This window comes from Leptosomus discolor, chromosome 1 (genome assembly GCF_034619465.1).
Source record: "Leptosomus discolor isolate bLepDis1 chromosome 1, bLepDis1.hap2, whole genome shotgun sequence".
Classification (NCBI taxonomy): Eukaryota; Metazoa; Chordata; class Aves; order Leptosomiformes; family Leptosomidae; genus Leptosomus; species Leptosomus discolor.
In genome coordinates this window covers 180,832,284-180,854,308 of record NC_141391.1, presented here as the reverse complement: position 1 = coordinate 180,854,308, position 22,025 = coordinate 180,832,284, and the positions used below count along the sequence as shown (strand labels likewise).

The window sequence follows — 22,025 nt, the reverse complement described above, 5'->3', positions numbered from 1 at the left end:
GGAAAAAAAAACGAATTGGGGCAGCGTTCACATCAGGCAGCACTTCTAGTGTGCTTTTAGAGGGTAACTGAAATCAGTAAAAATACGGAGTGGTTTTACGCATTTAAATGTCACTGCTTATTGGGACAAAATATCTGACAACAATTCTAGTGTTTTTTCAGGCAGTTCGGACGACGGTGACCCCAAGAGCCCCAGAAATACCCGCAGCAAACACAACACACACCCACACACCCCCCCACACCCCGCTGCAGACTGTGCCAGGACGCTGCAGCGCGCCCAGCCTGAAGCGCCCTCCCGCAATCAACATTCGCCCCGATTGGAAACCGACGGTGTTTCTTCACCGAAACAGCGTTGCACGGGGCGCTAGAGATGCGATTTCTCGCCCGGTACCTTGCGCTGGAGCACGCCCGGGGGCCGGCCCGGCTCCCCGCAGCCCCCCCTCCCGCCCCACCGGCGGTGCCACCTGCCGGGCAGCGGCTGCCGGGGCACCCCGGGGCGCACGGCGGGGCCCCGCCCGCGGCCAGGCACGGGCCGGCTCCTGCGGGGATGGCGCCTCGGCGGGGGGCTCGTTGGTCCCGGTGGCTTTCGCAAAACACCCGGAGATGGCCGGGTTAGAGGCGGCAGCCGCACGGTACGGGGGAAACGGCCTGAAGCCCCTGACTCGTCTCGTCTGGGTCACCGCTGAATCGGAATCGCTGTTTAGGAGGTGATGCCACTGAGCACCACCACAGGTAACCCAGTCTCTTCTACTGGTGAATCTGGATGACGCTGTTAGGGACGTGCTGAGATGGGAACATGCACTGCCTGGTGTCCTTTTGGCTTCCTCCTCCTCCCATCACTGTCACAGGGCAATCACCAGAGGTGGAGGCACAGATTCAGCTCCCGCTGCAGGGAGGGTCTGTCAGGAGCTTGTTAAGGAGTTAAACAAAAAGGTGCTTTTCCACAAGGGGAAAAAAAAATAAATTACTTCCTCAAACTCCTCTCTCTCTACAATTCGCAGGGGATGAAAATCTGGAGGGGAGCTTTGATGGTGTGTATTAGGGACGTATATCGGCTGTTAGCATCTTACGGGCTGATAAGGAAACAGAACTGGAATATTTTTTTTTTAGCCTTTTAACCATCTTTCTGGACACTTAGAGGACTTAGCAGATTCGTATTTATTTCAAACAGCAAGCAAAACAACAACAAGAAATCCACACGCATTTTCCTCCCTCAAGAGAGGAAAATGGAAGGCCCAGGGCTTGACACGCACGAAGTCACCTCTTTCAAAGCGATTGATAAAAACGTAGGTGTCTGCATACAAACATACCGTACCCTATATTGAGGCAATGGTTCCTGAAGTTACTGCATCAACAGACCAACCTAACCTTTCCCATGGATGATCTTACACCCTGGCCTGACACTCAAGGAATTTAAGTCTTTTTCTCTTCAACCCAGCAACAGCCAAGGCTATGAAGAGCAGTATATGGCCCACGCTTTGGGGGCACTTGCTCCAGAATAAGTGTGGCTAACCGGGCGTCATTTTCACAAGAACCCAGAGAGCCTTGAGAACATTCAGGAGAGAAAAAATAGTGAAAGTCACCAGGCACCAGGCTGGGGTTCGGACGGGTCAGTTTGCGGCTCCACCATCAGCTTCCCATATAACTTGGTGCACTTCAGTCTCCAGGTTCTTTCTTTGCATCCTCTGACAATACCACTTTCCAGGGGGGTGCAGGAAGTTCAGAAAAAGCAAGGCACCAAATATTTTCTAATTATTTCTGACAAGCAGTTTAGTTTTAAATACCTTTTTGCACATATTCTTTATATCAAGTGAACTAACTTGAATTCTGCACTTGGGGTGAGTGTAGTCAGTAGCAATAGTGATCATGATCTAAACCTGAAACTCTACGAGCAAGCCGCTGTTGACACAGAGCCCTCCCTCTAATCCTTCAGAGAAATCTTTTGTATTCACTTGCAAGACAAACTCAGGCTCTGATTTGCTCTGCACAGAGCTCTGTCACGTTTTGCAGAAGCAAGATGGACAGAAATTAACTAACGCTTATAGTGCCAGGCCAGGAAGCACAACCAATAGATCTAAAAAGTTCTTGTTTCGTACACAGGTGTTACAATCCATCAAAGCCAAATTTACAGAACATGAGTTCTCAGAGTAATTTAAAGACTGAAGGTAGCACGGAATAGCTGTTGCACCTGTTATGTTACGAATTTGTCAGCTTTCAAAAAGAGAGACGTGATACATGTTTCACAATAACAGCAACAGGTATGAATGGATGAGCTGGACTGAGTTGGATGAGCAGCAGTGAGGCAACAAATGTGCCTTTGTTTTCTGAAATCCTGACCACAAACCCCATTTCTGATTGAAGACAAAAGTTTAAAAATGCTATAAAATCTACATCCAGACTTCAGAAGCCTTGCCAGAAAATTAACTGCGATTAGAGAGAAAAGATGCTAAATAATTTACCAAACCAGAATATAACTCACAACCTTCATAGTCTCCTGAACAGTTGACTAGATTGACATCAGAGGAAAAGAGGTCGCTGGTAGTTTGCGTTCAGCATACAAGCCCTTCTTAAAGCTGTCCTCATGCTACCTGGTGTAAGAGCCTTGCTACACAATCCTCCGTTGCTCTACCACGTACCGTTTCTAACATTTCAGACCTCTTACATTGACACATGTGCATCAGAAAGATTAGAGAGGTGCGAGAGTGATGTTAAAGTGATTGGGAAGAGCAAGAGGGGACAGCGCAAAAACCATCCTTTTCCCATTCTGCCTTCTCTTTTCCTTTGAATACTGTTGCTATTGATAACGGAAAGTTGAAATCAGAACACTGGAGTAGTAGGAAGAATGAAAGGACAGTGGGAGTGGGCAGCTTGTCACAACTGGGCAGGGTTTATTAAATGGAAGAAAGCTGTCAGTACTCTATCACTTTTAGCTCAGAAAAAAAAAAAAATAAAAATTGCAGTGTCTGTTTCTCCTGAAGTAGGAAATCATGAATTGGGCAGCGCAGCAGGAGAAGGGAAGGGGAAAACTTGGAAAGAAGAGCCTCTACCTGCAGCAGTGAGCTATCAGATGGCCCAGTCCTCCCCTGAAACTTCACCTGTAGGTAAGTTAAAATTGATGGCAAAACCCTGGCCTGAAGAGAGCAACTCGCAGCTGTTGCTTCAGACTCTAATCACCCCCGCAACTGCCGTAACTCAGTTAGGACCGCGCCACTCTGAGGAAGAGATTGCTTTGCCCTCCCGGATTTCTGCAATGCTAAGGGTGTGCTCCTATCATCTCCAACACCAGAGAAGTTCACATTACCAATCTGATACAGATCAGACATCCAGCTTCTGTCAAATCCACTAGAACCCACACAACTCTAGGCTGCAGGAGGACAAGACAGCGCAGTAGAAACACAGGTGTAGTACAAGGCCTTTGTGGAGAGAAAGGAGGGCTACTTTTGCTAGTTAAAAAAACAAAACAAAACAAAGAGGTTGTGACCATGCATCAGAGGAGCGCTGTGCATCACGTGGCCACGGAGCACTAGGTGCCCCCAAACCAGGTTCAGTCCACTCCGTGACCACAGGGTCAGCTGCAGGCAAAGCAAACTGAACGGATCCGCATGAGCTCGCAGCTCCCTGCGCGCACCAGGGGAGCCTGCGTCGTCGGAGCAATACAGCAAGACGTCACGGGGGCTGGAAGAAGGAACACTGACCTCAGCTACTCGGTACTAAACCCTCCACCGAATGACACTCAAAACCGCTGTTCAGTGCATTTGCTTGACCCAACCTCCAGAACCCCTCCCCAACTGCAAGGCGCTGCACCGCGTGGTGGCTGCATTAAGACAAGGAGCCACCAGTGTCATGGAGAAAAGGTGGCACCGGAGATCAGCACTTGAGCAACGGGCCTGTCTCACACAGTCCTGCGTCACCAGCCACGTGTTCCCAGTCTCGTATTGCCTCCTACCGACAACGCTTTGTGTACAGCGAGGCTGCAAACGGATCCAGCTGAAAAAAACAGGGGAAAATATTCCTACTTTCCATGTGTGTCTGCTAGATTTGTTCCCCAATCCACCTGAATACGCAATGCAGAAAAAAAAGATGTGCCAGAGCAGGAACAAGTTACCAAGAACTGCACCACCACCACCACGTTATTTTAGGCATCTTAAGTAACTCACTTTAAACCCAAGGCCTGCCTACTGTGTCAGAAAGGGCAGACACCGCTGTCCTCCCAGGAAACTGCCAACAATCTGCAGGACATTTAGCAATTTGCTAATGCAGTTTTTATACTGTATCGACACACACACTTTATACACGTAAACATTTCAATAACTTATATAAGAGTATCTAAGTCTTTCAGTTCTGGCATTTATGCTTGTAGTTCAAACCTTCCCTCGTTACTTCCCCTGCCTTTTGTAGGTCCACGAACTGCAGCAGCTACCACAGTGCCAGGCAGGCAGGCGGCAGAGTTACGATGGAAGTTTCAACGAAGCAGCTTTGTAATAGTGCAGCTGTACAATGAAAAAACCCAAACCTCTGACAATGCCATTGCAGTTACACGCTTTTAGAATTCCATCAGGTCGTTTAATCAACTGCAACCTTTTCTCCCTCAGTCACAACCTAAGAATTTTTAAAGATCAACAAATCACAATACAATCAGAACACCATTTAGAGGCTGTCAGGGTTTGAGGCTGGGCCGGCCACTAATGAATGACAGACACTCTCTGTTAACCCCTCTGCCCTCCCGAAAAGGAAGGGAGACTTTACAGTTCGGAAAAGAAAACTAAAACAGCTTTAATGAAACAGTAACAATGAAAGAAGAGATAGTAACAAGGAAATAATGAAATATATACAAATAGACACAAAACCAATACCGAACCCAACTCCCCCCACCCTGATGACGATACGTCACCACCACACCGCTGGGCTGGCACTGGGGCAGTCCCAGGCTGGACTCGGCAGCAGACAGGGACGGGATGCAGGAGCTGGACTCAGGCACTGGATTCAGGGATGCACGGATCGGGATTGACGACAGAAGAACAGACAGAGTCCTCCTCAGGTGTCGGCCATCGAAGAAGAGAGATTGACCCTCGTGATCTCTCAGCTTTATCCTGAATATGACGTACATGGGATGGAATACTCTGTTGGTCAGGTTTGGGTCACCTGTCCGGTTCGCTCCTCCCTTCAGGTGTGACCTTTCTCGTGTTTGTGACCTTTTTCACTCCCGGCACCCCAACAGGGAGTACGAGATCTAGCAGTGACCTTGGTCGCTACAAGAACAAGTATAAGCAAGGGCCCCTCTGCATCCCATTCCTTGGTACTCACTACAAACATCAGGCCTTATCACTGCTAGGAGCAGTCACTGTCTGGAAAAACGTGCTGCTGTTTCAGAAAGTGCAGTTACTTAGAGGAGACTTAACTGAAAATTAAAGCACTAAAGCAGAATTAATTCTAGTTCAGCCCAAACCAGGGCAGAGACACAGTTTACTTCTTTGAAAATCCCTCTAAGGGCTCTTAAAAGATTTATTTCAGCCAAAATCTACTGTTTAAATTAATTTTATATTGTAAAGACACACAGATGATTTTTTTCATCAACTGACCAAACAAATCACGTCTCAGATTTAGCAATGTGAATCACACATTCAATGACAACTAAAAATTTGGCATTTGCATTCAAAAACGATAGGTGCTCAAAGCAGATCTAAAGCACATTCCAAATACAAAACTGCAATATTCATACATAGTCCGTGCTGAAACCCTAGAGGGCAAAACTTCCCTGCAGGATCTGTGACACAGCCTCTGAGGCTGGGGTTACACCAGGCTCCCGCTGCCCATTCACAAGCCAGCCTTCAGCCTGGGGTACAGACCCCACCCAACCAGGCTCCCAAAACCCTTCCTGGCCTGCACACAGCTCTGCCTTACCCCACTGAGCGGTGATGAGGTACACAGAAGTTCATTGGTACTAGACCAAGAGCTACCTTCCAGTAAAGACTGAGGCTTACTCCTTTCTAATCCTCTGTTTCAGCTCAAAAATCAAACAGGATGTCTTAAAATACCTGCAGTTGAAGTGAACCTGTTTGACTTTATCCTGGACACCATGAAGGAAATACCTCACACAGCCGGTATTGTTTCAGCTGGTAGGAAGTGATTGCTAAATAAAAGATCAGTGCAGTGTCTGCCGTCACTCATCTGGGATTGAAATCCTTAATCTGGTCACAGAACCAGCAGGCTAACAGATCTGTGCAACAAAACTGAGGGCTAGGCCATACAAGCAGGAGTATTCACTTGTGCAGATGATTTTCTCTGCTAGAGGAAGGAGCAGAGGCAGGACTGGAACAACTCCAGAGGGGAGAGGGTAAGGCAAGTACAGAGGCGGCAGCCTTAATGAAGACGAGACACAGGGTATAGCTGCACACCTAGAGAATGAGAACAAACTGCCTCTCCAGCCGTACATTCAAGCGGGAGGACCTTGCCAGTTTGATTTATCTCCACTCAGGAAAGTCCGTCTGCTTCCCCACCAGCAGCTGCCTGACAGCAACCCGAGTTATAACAAGCATGTCAAAAATAGCACTGTGCTTATTACTCCACAGAAAAAAAAAAAATTGTTTGCTCTTAAACCCAAGAAGCTCCCCTCCACAATCCCCCGAAGCACACATTAAGCAGAATACAGCCTACATCATTAAAATAGTAAAGAAATACAAACTGACTGTTCATTCTGGATTCATTTCTGGATAAATGTAATTATGAACCTCAAAGAACTTTCCTCTACATCCATCAATTTTGAAGTAGCACTAACCTGAACGCTAACATACTTGATACTGAAATCTAGACCCCATTTATCCAATACAACAAAAAAATTAATGGAGAGAAGCATCTGGTTTTCAGTGGGCGTATTACTAGCTTAATGGAAATATTTTTAAAGTACAAGGTTATTAATGGCATATTATTTGGTAAGCTTTGATCTGTACATCTTACCAAGTCTCACTGTCAACGCAGGTGAAAAGAGAAGAAGCACCGGTACTTCCCTCCCACACCTCTGTAGTCCCTGACCTGAGCAACAGAATACTTTTCCCCTAATAATAATCATCACCCCACTGTACTTTTCCAGAAAACTAAGTTTTCTGTCAGGTTGAGCTCTTCTTAATGGATTTTAGCACAGTACAAGGTAGCGTAATTACTTTTAAAATAATAAATCCTATTCCCCATGCCCAAGTTACCACAACAGGCATCTATCACAATCTGTGGGCAATTACAGAACGCGGACCCCATCCTGGCTGAAGCTGGACAAAGGTTATGCTCCATATCGACGGAGGGGGCTTCAACAGGCAACAGACTGCAGGACTGGTACTGTAATTATTTCCATCCTTGAAATAAGAGACATTTTAAAAACACAAGCTTTCAGCGCAACTAATTCTTGCATCTGTCATCACATGTTATTGCCAAGCAATACGCAACCAACTGTAGCTAATCACATATAAATGGCATCTGTTACGCAATCGGCAATATTTCCTCCCATGCCCACATCGTAAAGCATGATAGATGAGCACCACTTTAAGAGGAATGCAAGGCTACTGAAAATACATATGGAAAAGTAAATTCTCATTTACTTCACTAAAACTTGGAAAATTTCTTAAATAGAACTATTTTCTTTCCAATCTGTGCATTTGCATTCTCTTATACTAAAAATAAAATAATCAGGTTTACTTTCAGTTATTTAGGTCCTACAATATGTCAGTTACAGACAGCAGTGAAATACTTCTTTGTTCCAACAACTTTCTCTTTGTGAATTAGTCAGACTGACATTCTGTCTTTTTACTTACAGAATCTTCATGAAGCCTTGGTGCTGACTTCAGTGTACAATTTCTTTAAAGTTACATGTTAAAAGCCCGTTTTCATTAAGTATCAGATGTTAAAAGCAACATGAATTGGCACAACAAAAGTAATTTTATAGAAGAATTTACAGGATATGGTGAGTTTACAGAATACTTTGGTTAAATTTACTAAAAGACAAGTTACATTGACAAAGACCACACTACAAAAACCATTTACAGTTTTATTGTTTTTAGGATTTCCTTTAGCATTTTCAGCATTCACAATATAAAAGACGAAGACCCTCCGCCCTCAAGAAAACAGACGACCACAGACACTTCAGCTATTCAAAGGCACTCAGCTTGCTTTTTGTATTTTCTTTAAGTTTGGCTGACACCAAGTTGCTATTGCTTTCATCATTTGCTGGCTTAACAGTCTACTAAAAAGTTCATGCAACACAATAAATTATGCCCAGTGGCCAAGCACAAAAATATCATGTACTTATTTGGGATATTTATTTTGTAAGTAAAATATTCATGATCTTACAAAACTCCGATTTTACCAGACTAGGCCTTTGGCCAATTTTGTTTTTTTTTTTCCTTTAACACGCTGTGCCTTCATCTTCTTTCTCTGCCTGGAATTCATCCATATTGGGTACTGTCCATGCTGGTCTAGAAGAGTTTTTTTGTTTCGTTTATTATCTACGTCCATTTTGCAGTCATCTGAAAAAGAAAGGTATTTATAGTGAGTAAAAATACAGGAATCTGCTTCACAGAAGCTATTCTACAGAAATGATACGACAACATCCCTACGCACAACAGTATCTGCACACAGAGAGCTGAAGGCCATATACACTGAAAGCACTTTCCAAGCCAATCCCACTGCAACCCAGAACTTCAACAGCTGACAGTACATACGCAGAATTTTCCCTGAAGGCTCATGTCTGGGCAAAGCACCTTATTCTTTAGTCTGCCATCTGTTCCAGCACTGTGTCTAAAAATGTTGTGTGTGGTCTCCATCAAATGCTGCACCCATACAGGAAGCCATAGGCTTGCTGAAACATATGCACAACTAAACACTTTTCATGATGTAATGTTTAAGATCTGTTCTAAAAAATTAAGTTCACTTGAGTGGAAGAAGACAATAGGCAGAGAGAAGAATAAAGAGAAAAGATGAGATACAATGATGGCTCAAAGTATGAGCCACTGATGCTACGCTTGCCTCAAAAAGTGAGCACGAGGTCAAGGCCAATATATTCAGAGATAGAAATAGAGGATTAATCTCTAGGGTCAGGAAGACTCCCAAGAACGATGGCCCAAGCTAGCTAACACCACCTGAATGTCACGTCTCAGTAAGACAAGAAGGCTACAAGGGGAACGCTTTGTTAACTACAGCTTTGAACTGTGCTCTACCATTTAATTTCAACCTTGTTTCCAAACCATGCATGTGCAACTCTAAAAGCTTCATCATGAGCTTTTACAGTGAGGAAAAAAGACTTTGTTCTGTTGTGCGTGTCTGATGTTGGGAGACAAAGCTCAGGAGGGAAAGGCCAACATGCCGCTTCAACAGCCTAAGCATGCTGATAGTCTAGAGGGATCTGCACCACAGAGCTGTGCTTAGGGAGCCCTGAAGTTGGGATACAAATAGGTGCAGTCAGCAGGGAATCAACACAGGGGCCGGCTGGCACAATCGAAGGCTGAGCCAGCATGGGACAACGCAGCAAAAAAGCCCAAGCTCCAGAAGCCTCCTGAGGCATCTGGGAAACACAACGCGAGTCCTGCTTAACAGCATTGTTTTCCAAGCGTCATAGAAGATGAGATGGTCTCCAACAATACAACTCAAAAAACCCCAAGACCCCAAGAAAACCAACTCTACACTTCTCCGATTCTTGTCCTAGCATATGACTGAGGTTAATCTGTTACAGTAATTTTGACTGCACAAAAGCACATCCACAATAAAACGTCAGCTGCAATATCCATGAAATGAAGAAATACTCCTGGACAAAAAATACCAGTCATTCACACAGCACAATGTTCTCATCATACTTTGTAATCTCAAGGATGCTGTAGAAATCAGTAACGGGAATAAACCTACTGAAGTGGTGCAAGGACATATAGAAAACCCACCAAAGAGGTTAAACACAAAGAGAAAAGGATCAAGTTTAAAAAAAAAAAAAGCTACAAAAGCAGGTAATCAAAGCAGATTCAATGGATATGATGGTCTTGAAAAAATAATGTGTATGCACTCAGTTTTAAAAACAGCTACAAAACCATTTTTGACCAAAGGCTAGCTAGCCTTCCTATTCTTTTTTCCTAACAAAAACTGGAGAAAAAAAACCCAAAAAACAGCATGCTGAGAAAAATACCTTAAAGTACCCCAGGAAAATACCCCTAACACACCTATATACCTTCTTCAGCTGGAAAATTATTCACCTGTCCATGGAAAGTGCATTCTAGATGACGCCTTCAGCTGCTTCAGTCCCCTACAACGTTCTGCAATGTTAACTCCCTCATGTCCACAAACAGTGCTGAAGAGTCCTCTCAAAGACGACACCATTATTTTCACAAAACTTGTAGTTGTTTTGTGAAATATATCTAAACTTTGGTATTTCTGAGGCTGCTATCTCTCTACAAAGGCTGAGTGAAATTGGCCACTTGTAGAAAAGTTGCCAGCAAAGTTGGAAGGGGGTGCAGGAATGACAGATAGCCAGGCATTTGCTTCAGAAACTGGGTTTAAGACAACATTTCCTCCAGCATCAGTATCAGAAGGCTGACAACGTCCCAAAACATTTTGGAAAATCAGCCCTAACAATCCCATAAAGAACAACTTTTTTCTTTTTTATGGGACAAATCAGAACCACAGATAAAATTACAAATTATACTCCAAGCTACCCTTAATTGGGCAAGTATTTTTATACAGCATTCTATTTCCATTTTTAATACAGTTTACAGGCTCTGCTGTTCAACCTCACAACACTTCCCTGTCTTTCCTAGTTTCTGAAACACTGACGAAACTGGCTGTGTGACTGACAGTGACTACTAGCATTATTCTATATCCCCACTGTATTGTCTCAAGAGATTTCTGCATGCCACATAAAAAGCTTACATCAGCAATACCGTAACAGCTTAAGTGGCATAAATTGTAGAAGAATAAAGGACTATGATTTAGTTTGGACTGCAGTTTTGGAAAGAGAAGGTGTCTTTCTGACTCCTGTCCAATATGTAGCTATTTAAAACCTTTATTTCCATTTCCTGGGTTATTTCCTTTACAGATTACATCCTATGCAAGGAACAGAGAGGAAGACAGCAGCATGTGTACCCACTTAATCACAGAACCATAGAATGATTTGTGTTGGAAGGGACCCCAAAGACCATCTAGTTCCAGCCCCCTTGCCATGGGCAGGGACACCTTCCACTAGACCAGGTTGCTCAAAGCCCCATCCAACCTGGCCTTGAACACTGTCAGGGAGGGGGCAGCCACAGCTTCTCTGGGCAACCTGCTCCAGTGCCTCACCCCCTCACAGTGAAGAACTTCTTCCTAATATCTAATCTAAATCTCCCCTCTTGCAGTTTGCGTTAATGCCACCCACTCCTGCACCATGTGCAATGCAGAATTAACTAGCATACAAAAACAGGGTCCCTAATACCCCTACCTTGAGAGGGTACATTTAAAAAGGAAAAAAATAAATCACTCTATTCTTGATAAAATCTCTATAAAATTAATTTAGATTTAAGTTCAACTTTTATATATTTACTGACCCCCTTAAACTAGGAGGGAAATTATATCCTATCTCCAATTTAACAGCAAATACAATGCTGTGAGTGGAACTGCTAAGTGATGAATGCACACTCACCTATCCTCACAGAGAGATGTCTCTCTATAAGATACTACATACTTTGAATCAAACGTTAATAAGCTTGTTCCACAAGTGAGCAGATGCAATACAGAAGCTAATGTGAGATGACCAGATTCAATGATTTAATAGAATCTTTTAGCTTTAAAAGATACAGATTTGTTTTTCCAACTCACTATTCTGGACCTGGAATAATCCTAAATCTGATCATGATAGTTAAAAGTCACAGGAACAACAACAAATAATACCGCAGGACGTCTCTGCACTTGGGCGATTGCAACAGGAAAAACTGGTGTAGTGGAAAACACGCTAGAATCACGACGGGGGGAGGAGTGCGGAAGGAGAAGGCGGGCAATCAGAAGGCAGGTCTCAGGCAACCCAGGGCCCGCTGACACCCGATGCAGGCGCCTCGGCCTCCCGCGGGGCCCGGTCCGGTTCGTCGGCGGGGCCCTCCCCGAACGCCAGCGCCGCCCAGCGGTAGCCCAACTCACCCCCCTGCTCGAGGACTTTCTTGGGGGGCAGCACGGTCGCCACCTCCTTGACCTCCTCCATGACGACATCCGCGTTAGTTCCCAGGATCTTCTTCAGCCTCTCCAGCTCCTTGGGCGCGTTCTTCTTCCTCTTCTCCGCCCGCATCTTCCGCCTCCATTTGCTCCTCAGGCTCTTCGCCATGTCCTGAGGGAAGAGGGAAACGGTGAGGGCGAGGCAAGCGCAGGGCAGAGACGCCGTGGCGGCGGCACGGCCGCCGTTAGCTCGGCTGTCGCCCTCCCAACGGCCCTAACGGCCGGGCCACGCGCGACCCGCACGCGGCGGCCGCCCCTCCCCCCGCTCACCCCGGCCGCGCACGAGGCCCGCCGTCCACCCTTGCGCTGCGTTCCTGTCGGCAGCCACGCATGCGCACTCCTGGCCGCGCCGCCGCGCGTCCCCCGGCAGGCGCTACCGTAACCATCCGCGGGAGCGCGCAGGCGCCGCGGCGGCCGCCAGCGGCGGGAGGAAAGCAATCAACGGCCGCGTCCCGCTCCGTGCTGGATCCGCGGACCCGCTGCGTCCAACGGCCACCCCCCCCGCGGGGTGCGGCGGGATGGAAACAGAAACGCGTGTTTCATCCCCAGCGAAAAAGCGAAGTTTTATTCTTGCCCGCTGCCACGCATTTCTGCGTGACACCCTACGGCAGAAGGGATAAACCATCACACGTGCTCAAAACAATTCTCAGTCGTATTTCATGCCGCTGCGCTCGGCACCGGTGAGGCCGCACCTCGAATGCTGTGTGCAGTTTTGGGCCCCTCACTACAAGGAAGCCGTTGAGGTTCTGGAGTGTGTCCAGAGAAGGGCAGTGAAGCTGGTGAAGGGCCTGGAGAACAGGTCTGGTGAGGAGCAGCTGAGGGAACTGGGGTTGTTTAGTCTGGAGGAGGCTGAGGGGGGACCTTATCACTCCCTACAACTACCTGAAAGGAGGTTGTAGTGAGGTGGGGTTCAGTCTCTTCTCCCAAGTAACGAGTGATAGGACAAGAGGAAATGGCCTCAAGTTGCACCAGGGGAGGTTTAGATTGGACATCAGGAAAAATTTCTTTACTGAAAGTTTACCTACTCTAGGTGGTCCTGCCCTGGCAGGAGAGATGGACTAGATGATCTTTTGAGGTCCCTTCCAACCCCTAACATGCTGTGATGCTGTGAGTGGTCAAGCATTAGAACAGGCTGCCTAGGCAAATGGTGGAGTCACCACCCCTGGAGGTGTTCAAAAAACGTGTTGATGTGCTTTGGGACATGGTTTAGTGGGCAGGGTAGTGTTGGGTTGACAGCTGGACTTGATGATCTCAGAGGTCCCTTCCAACCTAATGATTCTGTGGTTTTATGATTCAACAGCCTCAGTCTATTTCCAGCACGCAAAGCACATGTCATCACCACCTGTGGTAGGGCAGGGGATGTTTCCCCAGTACCGTGTTGCCTTTTTGCTGACCCCTCACTGACAGGTGAGCAGTAACACTACTTCAGCACCCAATATGAAGTCAGAAAGCCTTCTGAAATTGTTTTTACCCTCCCTGCCCTTGCAGGATTTCAACAGCTTGGAAAGCAGCCGCTGTGGCAGCACCTCACCCCTGTCACAGCAAGTGCCTGCCTGCCCAGCAAGGGTTGCGGTGCTCCTTCTCAGCACCCTGAAGTTCTCCAGTCCCCGCTGCAAGCACCGACTAAAGGGTTTTAGTCAATTTTTATTGACAGACAGTTAACCCTAATATACACAAGTTGATAAAATGCCAGAACCAAATGATTTTTCAGAACACTGAATGATAGGCAATAAATAATACTTAAATGAAAACATTCCCTTTAATGCCCTCCCAGCTCACATAATGATCTGACAGCCCTGAACAAGAACACAGTATCTCTGTCAGAGACAGCAGAACAAAAACTAGAAAAAAATTTAGCTTAATAAAACATTGCACAATGATAAACTCGGGCTACGCTTACGTGGTACACACACTTACAATCCCAAAGGAAACATTTCCAGCAGCTACAGAATAGCAGAGAGGGGCTCACTCCACAGCAATCCGAAGTTGGCGAATGTTTTAATCATGTCAAGTGCAAATTAAATGATTTAAAAAGTGACTGAAATGACAACAGGATGTTAACTACATAAAACATATATTCTAGAGAAGAACTTCAGCTACGTAAAAAAGCCTTTTTTTCCCCTAAGGAGGGATCAATATTCATGGAATGAAAAAGTAATAAAGACTCAGTCTCTAGAAGACAAACTACACGGTTTGCAGATCATCCAAACGCTTAACCTTACATATGCTATACTCAAACTACACCGCTTTTGACTACTTTTTATTGAATGCCTCCAGTAAACGCAGTAGGTGTAAGAACAGATTGATGACATCCAAGTAGAGATTGATTGCAGCCAGTATGTACTCTTCAGGGGACAGTTTGTGCATCAGCAAATGAGTGTCATAAATAATAAATCCACAGAAGAGAAGAGCTCCAGTGGCAGCAAACACCAACTCTATTGTCTCACTATAGAAAAACAGCTGGAGGCAAATGAAACATGAAAAAAAAAATTTGTAAATTTCATTTTCATTTTAATATTAAAACCCCTGCATAATGATATACCACACCTAAAACAAGGATACACACTGTCTTTTTACTCTTACGTACACACAAATATAATATCATGATGACATTTCAGTGTTCTTATTTCATACAGTCCCCAGTCACACAATCTCTTAAGCGAGTGGAAGTGCCTCCCCTTAAGAGAGAGGAAGCTCTGGTCCCCAGAATATTCACAGCAGAAAAATTACAAAAAGAAAATACAATTCAACCCCAAACCTTCTTCCCATTCTCTCAACCAAATAGTGGAATTCGATTGACAAATTTTGTCTCTCAACACAAATACCACTTCTACATTAGCAAGAACAGCATCCAACAAAACCCTGATTTGGAAATGAATGGTTAAAAGATCACCAGCATGATCTACAGCAGTAATGGATCCAGTTAGGAATTTTCTTTCATTAAGCTATAGTGGACTGTCCAAAACCTTTTCATTATACTAGAAGTTAGTAAAAGATTTATGTTAAAGAGTATTCTTTTAACCTTGAACACAAGGTGTCTTACCCTCAAGAAACCTGAGAAGATTAAAATCCACAAACAAGCGAAGAGGCTGAAAAAAAAAAAAAAAAAATTAAACTAAACAATATATTTTCTTTTAAATATTACTTAAAATCTTTTCTCTTCTTATAAAACCTCCTCACAATGTATTTGCTAAGTAAATGTCCCTAATTCTTAGATGCCAACTGTTCGTTAGTATCAGCAGTAAAACCTGGTGTTATAAAGCTGCCTTCTGTCTCAGTGAAAAATCCAGGTGAATATTTTCTAGTGTAATACTAAGGTTTTAAGAGTCATTATCACAGAAGAGGATTTCTTACCAAAAAAGCAGAACTGCATAAAATTAATGATTTAATATAAATAACACCCTCACCATTCCCTTGACGCAGGTTCTACTGACCTGTATTCCTTATTACATCTGCAAAGCTTGCTTTAAAAAAGGAAAATCTATCATAACAAAATAAAATTAAAAAAAATCATCAATAGACAACGTACCCTGCTCCAAATTTGCTGAAGTCCCTCTTTGACTGCAAGGTATATGCGGTCAGTCCAAGAAATACAGCAGTAGTAAGAATAAAGGCTTGCAAGACGATGGACACGTCATAGAAACTCACTATGAACAGAAAAAGTAAACTGTCATTTAAAGAACACTACACTCTGTACTTGCTAAGTCATCGTTTGAGGAAACAGAAGTTTAAACTGTCATAGACAGGAAAAAGAAATCTAAACTGTGAACAAAAAAAGGAAATTATGCCTGAACTTGTCTTTGCACTTCAAAATCACGATCACAGGACTCACTGACCCCTAAGTTTGACAGTTACCTTATAGCTCTACCTTCTTAAATGGAAATAACAGATCTTCCCTACTCACAATAAAAACCAAACCAACAACCAAAATCAGTATTTTAAGCATAGATATGAGATCTTAAGGAAAAAGCTATTTGAACTTTTCCTGATACTGAAACAAGGAAAAAAAAAAAAATCCATCCTCTGTAAAGGCTCATAAAGTTTGGATTTGGGGATAGGAGGGGAAAGATAAAAGAAACAAGTAGAACCTTTTTCTTCCCTCCTTCCTCCTTAATCTTTCCTTTCCTCAAATGACTTTTTTTTTTTTTTTGGCAGGAGGTCATAAGCCACAATGAAGAGGTTTCATCTTACACCGGATGCCATAGTGCAAGGTCTTGCTATGACCCGCCTGCACACTGCCCCATCTCAACTCTGACAATGAGGTACAGAACAAACTTAAATTCCCTTGGAGGAAACCGAGGATATTTCACTTGCAGATCAGCTCTGCTGAGAGTTACCTTAGAGGAAAGAACATCGCTAATAGTACGGAAAGGACGGACTGCACAACTAATTTCTAACTTCAGGTTTGTACAGTTTCAGTTCTGGATCAGAATCCAGTTTTCTCCCTTGATTGCCTCTTTTTTGCTAAACTCCTATCACTGTCATTGAAATTTTCAAATGGGATTTATTATCATTTTAGTCTCATCTAGGAATCTCAGCTGGCAATTAATACAACATATTGGATTCCTTTTCCAATTTCTTTATGGAATCAGACAATAGGATGGCTACCATTTACCTGTAATGGCAACTGTCAGTGCTTCCAGTAGGGTCTAGAAAAGTAAAACCAAAAAATTACAACAATTAAAAAAAAAACCCAAACCAAAACACAAAATGCTTACATGGAGACTTCACATGCAATGAGTCCCTTCCTGCTACCTAATCCCAGCATGCGTTACGTTTGCTTTCTTGTTAAATGTTTGTATGTGAAAACATGTTTAGCTTTCAACAAGAAAATGGCAATCAAACTGTCTTACTGTGCTGGAAGTTGTTGTGTTACTCAGAAAGAATACAATATAAAGTGAAAATGAATGACAGACAGCCCCTATAGAAAAATGCCATTTAGGTTTTCTACTCGAAGCACACAGCATTCTTAGCACACTTCTTAGAAGCTATTCAAGAGACTATAAAATTAATACACTCTTAGTATCTTGTTAGCTAAGTGTCTCCATCAACTTCCTTTTTCCACTCGTCCTTGTTTTGGAACAGCTCACTTAAAATCAAACATTATTGATGTCTGGGCTGAAGGCTAGTATGGGCCCTCCGTTTTTCTAAAAGGTAATTTCTAATTAAGTTTCATTACAATAAAATATGACAAAAGTCTCTATGTCATGAACCAAGAGGTCAGAAACAACAGAACATTTAGTCCATATTCTGGTTAAATTAATTTATCACACACAATTTGAGTCCTTCTATTCCTACACACCGTAATACTTAAACTGTCATACCACAAACTCCCACACCACATTTGGCCAAACTATTACATCCCTCCTTGTTACAGCTGCACTTGTTGAAAGTCTTTAAACATTTTAGTCTCCTGCAAGAGTTCAGCAGTCAGGAAGCATGTAACTGTGTTACCATTTGAACAGTCTATTTACTTCCACAGCAAAGCTGTTCTCCCTGTTGTACTGCAAATACAATTTAGGCAACTCCTAAAGCATCAAATTCTAATTGTGCTACTGTGACTTCCTTTCAGAAGACTGATTTGCCACATAACCCAGAATATCCAAGAACAACAGTCAGCTCATATCTACAAATTTGCAACATCAGGCAGGAGAATGAAATTTGAGGATAGCTCCGATTTACCTGCCTGCACTGGAAACATGCTCAGAAATTAGCATAAAAAAGACAACAATTAAAGAAATAGACACATATGGCTGGTTGTACTCGGGTCTCTGCTGGAGTCTGTCCATTAAACAAATAGGTAACAGAAATGCCTCCTCCTTTCCTACTGAGCAGTTTGATAGAAAAATCTCTGACACCAACAGACCAATGATACGCAGATAGATTTATACACACACACACAAAAACACAAACCTTGCTCAACCTGATTCCAAGTTCTAACACTCTCCCAAACCTGACATAGAGGCTATCTAGGAAACCCTGTGACAGAATCTCCAAAATAATTACTCTGACCTTTGTAAGTAATATAGGATATCTTTCCAGGAACACAATAAAAACAAATTACCCACCACTAGTTTGCTTCAAGGAGTTCATCACAATGAAAGATATTCTAGGGACTATTAAAATGGAATTTGTATAAATACTTACAAACCCAAAAAGCAGGTACAAATTAACAGGATGCTGGTGTCTGTAGAGGGTCAGTGCCACGATTATAGCCAAAGATCCAAACACAGAGATCAAAAGCAAGGCAGGCCTGTAGAGTTCCATACAAAAAAGTCAACTAAATTAAAACACATGAAAGACAAAAGCTTGTTTTTATATAAACTGGTTTTTAAAGTGATCACCTAGATAAAGATACTGCTCCTTATACCCAAAGTGAATGTAAAACAAGCTCTACACTAAAACTGCTCTAAAACATACCACCACAGATAACTGGTTAAAAATAGTACAGTCACAAGTAAAGACAATATTTTCATACTGAAGCTAAAGATTGCCCAGGAACCCATCACCTCGAGATGAACCCATATGAAGAGGAAAATCCCTCTGTACCAAACAAACAGTATTAAAGTATATGTGATGTTTTGCCTATTAAGAACTCCACATTCAGGGAACACCTGAACGCAATAAACGTGGGCACTAACTGCACCAAAGAAATCAGCACTGACAAGTAAGTATCACTATAACTAAATCATTCAAGCAGCCCTCCAAGCAAAAACTGGACCAAAATCAAACACAAAATCACAATGGTTCTAAGTGAGCAGGACGATTTTACATTATCAGATTTAAGCAGAAAATTGTGGGTTTACATACAACAACCTCTGTTGTATACATTATAGCTTATGCAGAAACTTTCATATAGTGCTTGGTGCTCCTTTTTTACTAAGGCTTTGAAGGGAAAGAAAAACCAAAGTCTACAGGTGAACTTGGGGGAAAACAGAAACTGGACTTTGTGCTCTCCTCCTTTCCCCAGTTGTTCCCTCCCCCTGCCCGTTCACCACAGTCAGGATTTTGAGACTTGCTTTTTTCTCTTGAAAATCTGAGAGGTAAAAGGAAGCAAGCCCACAGGAATTTTACACACCAGTTTTCCAGAAAAAAAAAAAAAACAACAACAACAAACCCACATCAAAAACAAAACAAGATGGGGGAGGGAGAGAAGTAAGACATGATTCAGCTTTTTGGAACAGGTACCTTTAAACAACAGGATTCCAAACAGATTCTAAAATTAGGTACTCAGACCATAAAACAAGAAATGTCAATAACTGAGATGTTCTACAACTGACGCACAGGCTTTCATAGCGTAAATATTAAAATAAGCACCATTATATGGATTAAAAGAAACTTTAATGATAATAATCAAAATAAATTTTTATAATAAACCAAGGAGAAAAACATCAGGAAGAAAAGTCAGTTCCTAATCAGGTTACAAAATTGCTACTACAGAATCAACACACAGGCTATAAAAATTATTAGGAATACTGAAGTGTTCCAGAGCAACTAGCTACATAAACTATACTTAACACACAACATACAGCTTAATTTCATTTTAATATTTACCTCTCATGAACAAATGCCTGCACTCCAGTAGAGTACAGGAAAATTGCAGATGTGACTGTGGTCAAAAGAACTTGAATGGAAAGAATGCTGTAGACTTTCCGCAGAAAAGCTAGAATAAAGAAAATCAAAACGAAATCACTTTTGAGTTACACTTACAAAGTTCAACAGTAAATCAGATACAATTTTTCTATTTGATAAGGAACCACTGGAAACTCTTTATTCAGTGAAAAAGCACAGAGCAAAGTGGTAAAAAAAAAGACATTTTTCCTTTAAAAATTGACACCAGTATTCTAGCAAAATTACATGTATTCCTGGACATCATTATTTAAACAGTAACAATGATGACAAAGGAAGTACAAAAAATATTTGTAAGGAATTTACTTCAAACTATTTTAGAAGCTACATATACCTAATCTCGCTAAGAAATTAATAACAGTATACCTTCTCCATCACGTTACTGGTATCTAATGGGCCTAAATGAAGAAAGATTAACTTGGAAGTTCTGTGGAAGACAGAAACAGCCATAAAAGTTTAAAAAGGAAAAACCTTACAGTAATATCTAGTTGATTGACCTTCTGCCACGTTAAATATTATCATCATTTGTGAATTGCATTGTATTGAACAGGTATCTACAGATACAGACTGCAAGAAAAAATAAAAAATCCCAGAATTAAGCTAACAGGCTTCATAATTCTAGAATTATGAAGTGTGGAGAATGCTGCAGGACAGACAGATATATCATACGGATATTCTCTGTTCTAAATGGAAGGAGACCAAGTCCATTAGGCAAAAAGCTCTGAAAGGAAGAATAAGCTTATAGGGAGAATCAATTCAATCTTTAATAGCACAGCCTAAACATGTTTAGGAGTACATACTACGAGAAGCTGAATTACCTGCTTGCAGCAGGTAAAGTTAACTATACTTGTAAGCCATGAGGCACTGGGGCCTACTTTGTCATAATAAACTCAACAAGCCTGGAAGTAGCCTGCTAGGTAGCCTTCTCCTCATTACTAAATGCATCAGCAATTTTGCTAATGGCAATACCTCTTTCGTATTTCCTATGACATCCTTTATTTTCCAAACAAGATAAAACTGTATCTTTACAGGAAGTGGTCTCCTGTTTATCAGAAAGAGCTAATAAAAGATTCACAGCACACAGCTCGTTTTATTCCATAGTTTATCCAGTAACACTGTCACTATTGCAGCAAGGATTACTGGTTAGACACCTTCTACATGAGTATCCCCTGCATTTGAGACCTGCATATTAACAGCAAAGCAAAAATTCATGGCCGCTAATATGACTTTATAACGCACAAACGCTTCAGGAGAACAGAAAATATTTTAACACCCCACAGAAGAAATTCATATCACTCAGTCTCCTGGTTAAACTACTGTTATTATGGTCATGAATTTTACCATTTATGCATCTCATGTGGCATGTTTGGGCTTCAAAATGCATCACTCTGGGGCAAATCAAGTCTGAACCCATATGAGTTTAATCCTTCTGACAAAAACACCTGCCCCCTATATGCTTAAATGATAAAATCTTTCGCCGGCCACGGATCTTTCTCTTACCCGTGATGTTTAACCCGGACTAAGCAACGCCCTGGCTCCCCATCCACAGCCCTTACCCAGAAGGTTAAAACACTGCGCAGAACCTCAATTCAGCCGAACGCCACAGGCGATGGGGTTAACAGCGCGGAACTAGCTGGGAGCGCTGGGGTACGACCCCCGGCCGCCCAGCAAGGGGGGGGGGGGCGGCTGCGGCCTCTCCGTAGGGGCTGGGGGGGCCGAGACGGGGGGGGCCGGGGGGAGGGGTAGCGCGGCGGTCTTACTCATCCCCAGTCCCTACCCATGCGGATGTGGACGCTTGCCGAGGCCACGTTGCTGCCATAGTTGAAGTCATCTTCGATGGAGCTCCGCGGGTACAGCTGCTCCGCCGCCGCCATGACTGCCGCCTCCTCCTCCCCCCCCCCAGCAACGGCGACTGCCGCCCCGCTTCAGGGAGAGACAGCCGCACTCCGCACCGCCGAGCAGGGCCCTCCGTCGAGCGGCCGAGCTCGTCGATCACGGCTGCCCGCCTTCCCAGGGGGCGCTGTGGCGGTGGCGGCGGCGGCGGCTCTGCGCGGCGGCGGCCGGTAACCGGCCGTGCCGAGCCCGCCCGGCGCTGCCCGCCCGGCCTCCGCTGCGGTCCCTGCAGGGTGGGCAGGGTCTGCAGCGGGAGGGAGGCAAGGCTGAGGAGAGCGGCGGCGGCGGTGCCAATGGCTG

The 22,025-nt window shown here is 43.6% G+C and overlaps 2 protein-coding genes across 2 annotated transcripts; both read right to left on the bottom strand.

Moving 5' to 3' along the window:
• Positions 1 to 8,017: 8,017 nt before the first annotated feature.
• LLPH (LLP homolog, long-term synaptic facilitation factor) lies at positions 8,018 to 12,517 on the bottom strand. The gene is made up of 3 exons (XM_086472134.1): positions 12,474 to 12,517; positions 12,132 to 12,315; positions 8,018 to 8,509 (listed from the first exon to the last, which is right to left on the bottom strand). The coding sequence occupies exons 2-3, from the start codon at positions 12,310 to 12,312 to the stop codon at positions 8,346 to 8,348; spliced, it is 345 nt and encodes a 114-aa protein (XP_086328260.1). The 5' UTR covers positions 12,313 to 12,315; positions 12,474 to 12,517; the 3' UTR covers positions 8,018 to 8,345.
• A 1,420-nt stretch (positions 12,518 to 13,937) lies between these two features.
• TMBIM4 (transmembrane BAX inhibitor motif containing 4) lies at positions 13,938 to 21,708 on the bottom strand. Its single transcript, XM_086472123.1, has 7 exons — positions 21,610 to 21,708; positions 19,758 to 19,866; positions 18,351 to 18,456; positions 16,819 to 16,852; positions 15,733 to 15,850; positions 15,247 to 15,292; positions 13,938 to 14,663 (listed from the first exon to the last, which is right to left on the bottom strand). The coding sequence occupies exons 1-7, from the start codon at positions 21,704 to 21,706 to the stop codon at positions 14,457 to 14,459; spliced, it is 717 nt and encodes a 238-aa protein (XP_086328249.1). The 5' UTR covers positions 21,707 to 21,708; the 3' UTR covers positions 13,938 to 14,456.
• Between the last annotated feature and the right edge of the window lie 317 nt (positions 21,709 to 22,025).

Bases quoted from the DNA above. Each gene is read 5' to 3' on its own strand.
- LLPH (XM_086472134.1), bottom strand. From the start codon at position 12,312: ATGGCGAAGAGCCTGAGGAGCAAATGGAGGCGGAAGATGCGGGCGGAG. The intron at 8,510-12,131 runs GTGAGTTGGGCT...TTTCTTTTTCAG, and splicing joins GAAAGTCCTCGAGCAGGGGG to ATGACTGCAAAATGGACGTA.
- TMBIM4 (XM_086472123.1), bottom strand. From the start codon at position 21,706: ATGGCGGCGGCGGAGCAGCTGTACCCGCGGAGCTCCATCGAAGATGAC. The intron at 16,853-18,350 runs GTAAGTATTTAT...TTACTTTTCTAG, and splicing joins TGTACCTGCTTTTTGGGTTT to ACCCTACTGGAAGCACTGAC. The intron at 14,664-15,246 runs GTAAGACACCTT...ATTTGCCTCCAG, and splicing joins TCTTCTCAGGTTTCTTGAGG to CTGTTTTTCTATAGTGAGAC.